Source organism: Rana temporaria (genome assembly GCF_905171775.1).
Source record: "Rana temporaria chromosome 4 unlocalized genomic scaffold, aRanTem1.1 chr4s, whole genome shotgun sequence".
NCBI lineage: Eukaryota > Metazoa > Chordata > Amphibia > Anura > Ranidae > Rana > Rana temporaria.
In genome coordinates, this window is record NW_024404456.1 from 56886 (window position 1) to 69004 (window position 12119).

At 36.9% G+C, this 12119-nt stretch overlaps 1 protein-coding gene across 1 annotated transcript; it reads right to left on the minus strand.

Moving 5' to 3' along the window:
* Positions 1-523: 523 nt before the first annotated feature.
* On the minus strand, positions 524-9651 carry LOC120921799. Its single transcript, XM_040334303.1, has 2 exons — positions 9496-9651; positions 524-4278 (listed from the first exon to the last, which is right to left on the minus strand). Exon 2 carries the CDS (start codon positions 4274-4276, stop codon positions 1577-1579), a length of 2700 nt encoding a protein of 899 aa, XP_040190237.1. The 5' UTR covers positions 4277-4278; positions 9496-9651; the 3' UTR covers positions 524-1576.
* Positions 9652-12119: the final 2468 nt, after the last annotated feature.

The following is a 12119-nucleotide window of genomic DNA, read 5'->3' on the forward strand; positions in this document are numbered from 1 at the left end:
TTCAGTGGGGGTTGAATAATTTTGAATATAACTGTATACACACTGTATTGGTGTGAAAGATATTAGGAGCTGTATTTGTCAAGCGTAAGTTAAAAGTTATTCTAAATGATTTCAGCTAATAGGAATGTTAATTACCTATTAGCAATATATGGGATAGGCTTTCCCAAGACATTAATCTAGACCAGCCGCCGGTATGATTGAAGAACTTGACACGTGTTAGACAGTTTTTGACAATGGTGTTTTGTGAATCTTAAATCACAGGATGTCGTAAATTATCTTCGACTCAAGTAGGAATAATATTAGAAATGACTTCTAATACGCTACTGCCCTCTTGTGGTAAAAAAAAAATACTTAAATATTCAAGATGGTGTTTATTTGGTTCCTATGACAACCTACTAAAAACATTGTCATTTGCTGTCGTCAGTCACGTAGCTGTGACACTGAAGAAGAGTTAAATTAGACACGTGTTATGTCAACAGCTTCTTTCGCAGGACGTTTCTTTCAAAAGTTCAAATAGCCGGGCTTACTCAAAGTATGAGTTTTATTAGCATCTCACTTGGCATCAACTTGTAAATACATACAAAGTTCAAATCTTCATACAGCTTGTTGTAGTAATAACAGAAGATTAGTTAGGTATAAGCTTAAAGAATAGCATAGTAAAAGTTCCTTCGTCTAGCTTCAGTGGTGTGAGAAGTGTCAGCCTCGAACAGCTGTTTGTGAGGTAAGCTTGAGTGTAGGCCTTAAGTAAACAAAGTGTCCTTGCTGTCCTTCTGAAGTGTATGTGTTGCGAATGGTGGGTGAGTGTGTAAGTGTGTCCTATGTCAGTTTAAACTCTCTCTTTATACTATAAAAACCCATATGTCAGCTAAATACATGGTAACGCCTTTTCTCAAAAGGATGCTTAATATGGTTTAAACCAAAGCGAACTCACAACTCCACCCATAACTCTGTCATGTTCAACTTTAGAAATAGAATGTACAACTTCATCCCCATATCTGCATCTCCTTGAGATGACCTAGCTGATTTGATTGACAGCAACATATAGCTGTTTTCTACTAAAACCATTGGGTTGACCTTCTGTTAAATGCCTAATTCTTACATAAGATATATCTTTAAGATTCAGAAGTTCTATACCAAACTTACAAATGCATAATAAACTCATAATTGAATACATATATATATAGATATATAAATATATCACTTCACACAAACTCTAGATAATTAAACAAAGAATATCAAAAAGTAACTTTTAACTTTGAAACATATGAAGACAGTATTTCTGGTTTTACTCTATGATACATGACTCTGTGAGTATTCTGTGAGTATTCTTATCCGTGAACCTAGTGACCTCATGAACCCATGTCAATCTTGGACATCTTTGACAGCTGGACCAAAATCCATTCATACGCCTAACCTATTTCAAGATCTGTCTTTTGCTAGGCCGAGTTAAAAGAGGTCTCAAACCTTCAAACTAGAGATCTTGATAAAAAGCCAAATGAATGTAATTATTTAACAATTCCCCCTGAATATAATTTATTATATTACCTAAATCACGCACACTTCATTTATGGCCCTTTCACACACATTTTGAATCAGTTGCTCCAGATGTACCACAGTTTACCATCGGATCAGTTAAGCCAGATGTGATTCTCCGAGTAAGAATACTTGTCATGATTTCTTCACCTTTTTTCATTTCTTTCTTAAGTAATTTGTAAAACTGTTTCATCTTAATCATTATACAGACTTGAAATAATATGCATAACACCATAATAATAAAAATAATAACTATTGGATGCAATAATATATTTCCTGCTGCAGTAACTACTGAAGTGTTTCCCCAAACTGATATAGTTTTCTTAAAATTCGCCCAGAAAGAATTTGATGATAACGCTGACCATTCATGTTCTATTACTTTTAACTTTCCTTGCTCATGCTTAAATACTATATCTGCTTTATGAAGTTCTTCAGATAAAGCAATTAATAAGCCCTTATCCTTTTGTATGATGTCTGCCCATTCTTTCCATGGGAATTCATCTACTTGAGATATATTATATTGTACAGGAAGAGCACCCACATCTCTCATAAGAATATTAGTCAAATTGACTCTAATTCCATTTATACTGATTCCTGTAAGGTCTCCGTCTATACAATATAATCCTCGTTTCAGGATTTCTGTTTGTGTACAGGATAGGAAAAAAGCTTTAACTGTTTCAGTGCTAGTCATAACTTGAAAACAAACCTTCTTTTTACCTACTGAAGTAACTAAGTCAAAAGCTGTTTTTACTCTTTCAATTCTAGCCGTACATAACGAATGATTATGGAAACAAGAATGAAAAATTCCTTTGTCCTGCTTAGGCAAACAGATTATTTTAGATTGAAAATGTAAACATGAAGATAGGTCAAGTTGTTCTGGTTCTGAAAAATTACTATCCAAAGCAAAATCTGTATACTGCAATTGATAATATAACAATTGAGTATCACTTACTGGCAATCCTAAGACTGTAATTGGAACCAACATTTGTTCTTTCCCAGCTATAGGAATCATTGAGGTACTAAAGCATTCATGCTGATTACATCCTACCCATTTATTTACCCATAAATCTGTATGATTCTTTGCAAATACATACTCATTATGTAAACTTTGTAAAACTCCTAAAGGAGTTATTCCACTTTGGAATGCTTGAGCTGTTATTTTAAAATTGGTGGAATACTCTGTCTGTATCTCTAGACACGTTCTGGCTATGTGAGAATGTTGTTCACTTTTCATTAAATCCAAAGTAATATTTTGTAAATGGATAATAGATGGACCTATAACTGTTGCTATCTTCATTACCATATTTTCTAATATTTGATTTAAATTTCTCTGAACTTTGATACTTTTACTTCCCACTAAACCTGATGTTTCTAGATCAGATTTTAATGTAGTAATATCCATACTATTGGTAATACTTCCAACAATTCCAATTCCTCCGAGGATTCCTTCTGCAATACCTCGTTTATTCCTGCTGTTGTTTTTACTATTAGTTCCAAACCATTTATCAATACCCAATTCCATATTAACTAGATACTCTTGACACTGAGGATACCTTGATGAAATTTTCCATTCAGAAATGTTAAATTTCCAAAGTATAATCACAAAGCGTCCTTCTCTTAAAAGATGTCTGGATTGGAAATGATTAATTTGAAAAGGACTGGCGGGAATAAATTTTCCGTTAGTACATTTCGTTTTTTCAGGGGATAAAACTGCAACATTTGCAATATCACATTTCATAGGATAATTTTCCAATGATAGGCAACACTCATATATACCTGAGTCATTTAGATTTGGATTAGTGTGATGAAAAATCAAACTATTATTCTTCCAATCTAAATTACCAAAATTGCCCTTACGTATTATGCTAGCTGAGCTATAGAAAAGACTGCCCAACAACTCACTATTTCTCTTCCAGGTTAATAGTGAATTCTGAGGTAATTCTATTTGCGTAGTACACATCAAAGTTAAATTATCCTTTCCTTCTTCTATTTTAAGAGATTGTGGCGATACTTTTATGTCTGGAATAATTAAATCCACAACAGTAATCATCACCTTCACTTTGACTAGAGCTAAACTTCTTGTCATTTGAAAATCCCATACTCGAGTTACATCTCCTTTTTCATCTCCTGTAATTTGTAAATGTTCAGGATCTACAAACTGTAAATAATATTGTGTTTGAAACCAAATATCAGTTTTGGATCCTCCCACAGAAGGAGTATGTACCTTAACATTAGTTACATCCCCAGTCCAAGCTGTAGTCTCATTTCCTTTTATAACTATAACCCAGAATCCCATATCTGTTAGATTACACTCATATGTACCAGTTGTATTACTATGTACATATGATCCTTGCATTTTTGTGAACTTTGTCTTGGATTCTATTCTGGCGTGAATTTCAATGGTGTTGCTATGGAAAAAGTAAAAACTCATGCAACAAGTAACCCCATATCCTATGCAAGCGTATCCATATATGTCATTGCTTGTGTCAAAGTCACTGTATCTTGGAAAGTGTCTCTTATTTCTGGATAGCTGCAAATCTCTTTTATGCAGGGTCTCAGTCTTGTTATCTTCTGCTGAACTGGAAAAAGTCAAGTAAGTTTTTATGAAGAAAAATGTCATTAATGGAAAAAGGAGTCCTGAGATAATGAATTTTCTCCTTTTTGTGTATTTTCTTGCTTTCCAATTTTCTTTTATTTCTTCTTGGAGTTTTGTGTTCCTCCATGTTTGGTTATCAGATGCCATATCTGTAAAAGAAAGGCAATATCATTATCTTGGCATGAACAATTTGCATTGATCAGTGTGAACCCATATTTTTTGTTGTCTCCGTGCATTTTTCACAGAGTTGAGAGGCCTTTGGACTTGTATCATTACACCTAATGTATCCAAAATCTCAAAAGGACCTTCCCAATTACTTTGCCATGGTCCGCTTTTCCTAAAAGTTTTAATCATGACTTGTCCACCTTTCTCAAATTTTGAGGTATGTGGAGGAATCATTTTCTGCATGTGAGAAGCTGCATGTGGCAAAATGACGTTCAGATTGTCTTGCAACATCTGTAACCATTTTGTTTTCTCAATTGCTTCTTTTTGCGGAGTGGACAAAAATGGTTCATGTGGGAACACAAGTGGCATTTTTCTACCTGTCATCAATTCAAATGGACTGTATTGAGTAGATGAGGACGATGTACTTCTGATACTCATCAGAACAAAAGGTACAGCATCTACCCATGTATTTCCTTTGTCTAATAACATTTTTGCAATCCTGGATTTGATAGTCCTATTCATTCTTTCAACAATACCTGCAGATTGTGGATGGTATGGAACATGAAATCTTTGTTGGACTCCCAGAATTTTACACATTGCTTGCATTACCTTACCTGTGAAATGCGATCCTCGATCAGAACTGAGGTTCACTGGGATCCCCCAAGTTGGAAAAACATGATTCATTAACAATCTTGCAGTTGTCAATGCATCATCTGTACGAGCAGGTAAGATTTCAACCCACTTAGAAAACACATCTACGATTGTGAGCGCATACCTGAACCCGTTTTTTCCTGTAGGCAATGGTCCTATATAGTCAATTTGCAATGTAGACCATGGACCATCAGCTGGAGGAACTCTTTGTAAGGGAGGCTTTTGTCCCTTTGGTCTGGGATTCACTTGAGCACAAATAAGACAAGATTGAATCACATTGTCTACAGTTTCTTCCATTTTTTCCCAGTAAAACTTTTCTTTGAGAACTTCTAGCAATCTCTGCTTTCCTACATGGCCTAAGCTTTCATGATTATATTTTGTGAACTCACCTTGTAAATGTTTTGGTAATACAGGACGCAGATGCCCGTTTGAATCATGGCACAATATCCCATTTTCACAAACAAAGGGAAAGTTAGCATCCCCCTGAGAACCAGATAAGGACTGATCCTTTTTCTGTTCTTCTGCAAAAGAGGGTATCTGTGTATCTGTCTTTTTGACTATATCCACTGAAACTGGCTCAATTGGAATTTCAGACTGTTCGACAACAGCTGCTTCCTTTGCTAACGTGTCAGCTGTCCCGTTACCAATGCTAAGCTCATCACTGTCCTTTCTATGAGCTGGTACCTTCACAATAGCATAGACACAAGGTTTTTTCTCTGCTAGTGCAAAAATTGATTCAAGTGTGTCTCGATGCGCCAAAACTTTGTTGGATGCGTCTACAAAACCTCTTCTTTTCCAAATTGGCAAATAGTCAGTAAGAGAACGCACAACATATGAACTGTCACTATAGATTGCTAGTGGACCCTTGTTCTCTTCATTGGCCACAGTCAGAGCTGTCTCTACTGCTAACAATTCAGCTTTTTGTGCTGAAAAGTATCCTGGAAGTCTGTGTTGTATGGCATATCCTCTTTTTGGAAACCAGATTGCATAGCCTGCAAAATATTCTCCTGAAACACAATAGCGTGAACCATCTACAAACACTGGTTCATCAGTCTGCTCTGCTTCTCTGCGAAACAGAGGAGAAGTGGAATCCTGGACTTCACATGAACACTCATGTTCCATTCCATTGTATTCCATCAATTGAGGGAGTACATATTTGGCATTATGATCAATCTGGATCTGTTTAGGTGATAAAGCTAACAACCATTGTGAAAATCTTTGATTGGAAACACCTTGAATATTTTTCTCAAGGAGAAATTTCAAAGTGGAATGCGGAGTTTGTAAGACAATTTGGTTAAATCCTACAATGTACTCGGTTGCCTTCACTGCATAGTGAACTCCTACCAATTGTTTTACACATGTGTCAAAACCTCTCTCAACTGGAGTTAAAAGTCTGGAGAAATATCCCAAAATCCTCCAATTTCCTCCTTGTAATTGAAGTAACACTGAAGAAATTGCATTTTCAGATGTATGCACCTGCAAAGCAAATGGTGCTTGCCTTTCTACTGTTGCTAGGGCTGGTGCAGTTTGCAAGTCTTTTTTCAAAGATTCAAAATCTCTTTGCTGTACTTCTGTCCAAGGACCAAAACCATTTTCCTCATTGGTCTTTAGAAGATTGTACAGACTTTTTGCTTTCTCTGCAAACGACTCAATGTACTCTCGGGAAAAATTCACTAATCCTAGGAATTGTCTCAGAGCTTTAAATGTGGTTGGTACGGGAAGTGCAGCAATAGCATTAACCCTTTCTTGCAAAGGTTGTCGTTTACCTGGACTGATCTGAATACCGAGAAACTTAACCTCGCGTTTCATGAGCTGAACTTTACGAGTATTCAGCTTGAGACCTGCATCATACAGCAGATCAAACAATTCCGCTAGAAGGGTCAAATGCTCTGCTTCATTTTCCGAAAAAAGCAAGACATCATCTACATATTGCAAAATACAGTCTGGCCTAGAAAATTTTGATAAGACTTTCGCTAGCGCTTGATGGAATACACTAGGACTTAAGTGTAAGCCTTGAACAAGACGAGTGAAAGTATACTGCTGGTTCTTAAAATAGAATGCAAACTTGTATTGACAACTTTTGGTCAGAGCTATTGAAAAAAAACCATTTGCAATATCAATCACTGAAAACACTTTAGCTTTTGCGTCAATTCGGGACATGATGTCAGGTGTTTCTGCTACTATCGGGGCACAATTTGGAGTGTATTTATTCAGCATTCTGAGGTCTACCAGAAGTCTGAAAGCACTAGGGTCATCTCGTTTAGGTACTACCCATAACGGATTGTTTGCTACAGAATTAGTTTTTCTGATAATACCCTGTTGCAAAAGCTCTTCTATAACTACAGATACTGGTTCTATAGACTCTGGGGGCAATTTGTATTGCTTCTGGGCTGGTGGATCCCGCCCTTGCACATCAACTTCTATGCCTTTGAAAAGACCTGCCTCGTTTTTTCCTTGGCTCCACAGATTTTTGTATGATTTGACCAATTTTTCCAGATCTCGATTGTCACCAATATCTGGCCATTTATGGTCTTCAGCAACCACTTCTGCCAAACAGATGCTGCCGACTTCACAGTAATCTGCTGGGTCAATTACCACAGGCTTACGATTAATGGAACCTTTCCAGATAACACTATTACCTAGATCAATTATCCAACCTCTTTGTTGAATGATATCTGTTCCAATTATATTCTCTGCACCTTGAGAATACCAGATATCGATCTCGGTATCCAAATGTCCAGGAATTTCAAACGAAACCTTTTTACACTTTGAAGCTTTAGAACTACCTGATCCATTAAATCCAACAACTGTACAAATTGCTGCATCTGCTGAAATAGGTAATTTTACACCTGTAATCGATACCTCGGCTCCCGTATCACATAGAAAACTGAGTTTTTGTCCATTTAATTTTGCTTTGATATAAGGACGTCCACATTTATCTAGACTTATTGGTGCAACATATTCTAGATAATGAGACTTTATTTCCTTTTTATTCTGTAGTCATGGGGTAGGCAATAATGGGTTTGAATCACCAGTGGCTGAGTGAGGTTTTTTTTCATTCATGCCACCGCTGATTGACAATTCTCTGATTTGCTTTATCAGAGGAGCATAGGGAGAAGAAGATTGAGTAATATTTGGACGAGGAGGAGCAGAAGGTTCAAGAGCTATAAGTCCATTCTCTTTACCTATATGTCTTGAATCTTTCGTCTGCATATCTCTTAAGAATTGTTTACATTGATAACGTGCATGACCTGGTCTCTGGCAATAATAACACGTGATGGGCTCTCTCTGTCTCCCTTGCTTCCACCTGTCATAGCTATTAGGAGCTGTCCAGCTTGTTTTGGCTGGAGTCTGACTATTCTGTTTTAAAGTGTCTTTTTGGATCAAAGCGATCTTAGATTTAAGATTGCCCTGTCTCATTTGTCTTCTAACTTTATCAATGAAACTTGCCGCTTCTGATAAAGATTCTTTTTCTTGTGCAATGGCTAATGAGGTAGGATCAAGATATTTACATTTCTTTGTAAATGCTCTAATAATCCCTGAATCGCTTTCATCATCTACCCCCAAAACCATCTTGTATGCTTTTGAGAATTTATGCATGAAATCAAATGGATTTTCTGTAACTGAAGTTTGAAGGGAGTCTAATATTTCAATAGACGGTACCTCCTCACCTGTTGTGCATAGTAACAATTGTCGTAGTCTGTCTGAATTGTCACTGTGTATCTCCTGTCCATCGTCATCAATAGTAGGTGACTTTGTTAATCGTCGTGCATAATGTGCAGGTAACCAAAGATAAAATATATGATTACGCTGTTCTTCTTTAAGGTTGTATCTGTCAGTGTAGGACTCAAATATGTCTGCGTTATGAAAAGCGTCCGCTCTTAAATCATAAGCAGGGATGTCTTTTAAAACTTTAATTAACTGATCATGTATTTGTAATTTTAATTTAGCGGCACGATCAAGTAGTTTTCTCTTTCTAACCTCTGTTTCATCCTCAGCGGCCTCTTCGTTTATTTCTGAATTATCAGGAATATAGGAAGGCTGAGGCTTTGATGTTGAGCCCTTTTTCTTTTTGTCATCTGTAGATAACACAGCAATCTGTGTCAATCTACTGTCATTCTTGAGTTTCTCCAAAAGATTTGTTTTGGAGTCAATCTGTTGCTCAAGATTCTCTATGTAATTGCAAAAAAGCTCACAATTTGGACAATCAGTAGAATCTTGGGACACATTTTCATGTTTCCCTCTGTTCTGTAATGTGTTACATTCTGTCTGTTCTAAAGTACACACATTTTTAGCAGGTAAATCAACATTAATAATCATTTTGTTAAATATTTTTACCAACTTTAAAATGTTAGCTATCTTTTTACGCTGCTTATACATAGTAAACCTTGATTTGTCAATCTGATCATTGGCATCTAAGCATGCTCTGTACATATAAGCCCAAAGATGACTGTCATTTGGATAATAAGAAGCATCTTTAAATTCTAGCTTACTGTCTCTAACTAATTCATCAATAAAATCCATGTTTTATGTTTGTTTTTTTCACTCACCGTTAGTCGTGGGATTTCACGTCTTAGCCGGCTTGGTTCCTTCAATCTTTTGTCCTTGTAGGATGAAGAGCAAACGTCCTTTCTAGATTCTATAATCGGAGTTTTCCTGCGACTTGAGAACTCATGAATGGGTCTCTTCCCCCTCTTGTGGCAAGGTGTTAGAAAAACCGATTAATGAGCTGGCTCGCCAATGAAGAAGAGTTAAATTAGACACGTGTTATGTCAACAGCTTCTTTCGCAGGACGTTTCTTTCAAAAGTTCAAATAGCCGGGCTTACTCAAAGTATGAGTTTTATTAGCATCTCACTTGGCATCAACTTGTAAATACATACAAAGTTCAAATCTTCATACAGCTTGTTGTAGTAATAACAGAAGATTAGTTAGGTATAAGCTTAAAGAATAGCATAGTAAAAGTTCCTTCGTCTAGCTTCAGTGGTGTGAGAAGTGTCAGCCTCGAACAGCTGTTTGTGAGGTAAGCTTGAGTGTAGGCCTTAAGTAAACAAAGTGTCCTTGCTGTCCTTCTGAAGTGTATGTGTTGCGAATGGTGGGTGAGTGTGTAAGTGTGTCCTATGTCAGTTTAAACTCTCTCTTTATACTATAAAAACCCATATGTCAGCTAAATACATGGTAACGCCTTTTCTCAAAAGGATGCTTAATATGGTTTAAACCAAAGCGAACTCACAACTCCACCCATAACTCTGTCATGTTCAACTTTAGAAATAGAATGTACAACTTCATCCCCATATCTGCATCTCCTTGAGATGACCTAGCTGATTTGATTGACAGCAACATATAGCTGTTTTCTACTAAAACCATTGGGTTGACCTTCTGTTAAATGCCTAATTCTTACATAAGATATATCTTTAAGATTCAGAAGTTCTATACCAAACTTACAAATGCATAATAAACTCATAATTGAATACATATATATATAGATATATAAATATATCACTTCACACAAACTCTAGATAATTAAACAAAGAATATCAAAAAGTAACTTTTAACTTTGAAACATATGAAGACAGTATTTCTGGTTTTACTCTATGATACATGACTCTGTGAGTATTCTGTGAGTATTCTTATCCGTGAACCTAGTGACCTCATGAACCCATGTCAATCTTGGACATCTTTGACAGCTGGACCAAAATCCATTCATACGCCTAACCTATTTCAAGATCTGTCTTTTGCTAGGCCGAGTTAAAAGAGGTCTCAAACCTTCAAACTAGAGATCTTGATAAAAAGCCAAATGAATGTAATTATTTAACAGACACACACACACACTTTTGGGAGTAAGATAAAAGTAGCAGCTAATATAGCAGGAGAAACTAATTCTGGGAGGCACTCGCTCTTTGAAGAGATCTCTCTCGGGGGTCTACATCTAAAGGAAGCTGGAAGGAGGAGATCGTGAACGCAAACATGTAGGGGTTAAAAGAGGAGTCCTTATGGGACTCCTCATTACCTTACGGGAGGCTTCTCGAACAGACAGAACCTGGTAACGTATTAGTTTATTTATTATTACCTGTTTGGTAATGGAATTGTTTTTGCATATACAGTACATTAACTAAAACCATTTAAATATATGGCAAAGCAAGTGTTGGAATTATGTTATTTTTTACTGCAGTATGAAATAATTATAATCCAAATATTAAGAGACACACACAAATTTGGATTGTCTTTAACCACTTAAGGACCGGACCAATATGCTGCTAAATGACCCAAGGGTTTTTTACAATTCGGCACTGCGTCGCTTTAACAGACAATTGCGCGGTCGTGCGACGTGGCTCCCAAACAAAATTGGCGTCCTTTTTCCCCACAAATAGAGCTTTCTTTTGGTGGTATTTGATCACCTCTGCGGTTTTTATTTTTTGCGCTATAAACAAAAATAGAGCGACAATTTTGAAAAAAAATGCAATATTTTTTACTTTTTGCTATAATAAATATCCCCCAAAAACATATATAATTTTTTTTTTCCTCAGTTTAGGCCGATACGTATTCTTCTACATATTTTTGGTAAAAAAAAAAATCACAATAATCGTTTATCGATTGGTTTGCGCAAAATTTATAGCGTTTACAAAATAGGGGATAGTTTTATTGCATTTTTATTATTTTTTTTTTTTTACTACTAATGGGGGCGATCAGCGTTTTTTTTCATGACTGCGACATTATGGCGGACGCTTCGGACAATTTTGACACATTTTTGGGACCATTGTAATTTTCACAGCAAAAAATCCATTTAAATTGCATTGTTTATTGTGAAAATGACAGTTGCAGTTTGGGAGTTAACCACAGGGGGCGCTGTAGGAGTTAGGGTTCACCTAGTGTGTGTTTACAACTGTAGGGGGGTGTGGCTGTAGGACTGACGTCATCGATTGAGTCTCCCTATAAAAAGGATCATTCGATCGATACGCCGCCACAGTGAAGCACGGGGAAGCCGTGTTTACATACGGCTCTCCCCGTTCTTCAGCTCCGGGGAGCGATCGCGACGGAGCGGCTATAAACAAATAGCCGCGCCGTCGTCCCAGGTCCCTCCCCATGGGAATCCGACCTCCTCATGTAGCGGGGGGGGGGTCCGGATCGGACCCCCGACCCGCGGAAAGGCAGGGACGTACAGGTACGCCAATGTGC

What these genes read in the sequence shown, in the direction of transcription:
- LOC120921799 (XM_040334303.1), bottom strand. Translation starts at nt 4,276, where the DNA reads ATGGCATCTGATAACCAAACATGGAGGAACACAAAACTCCAAGAAGAA.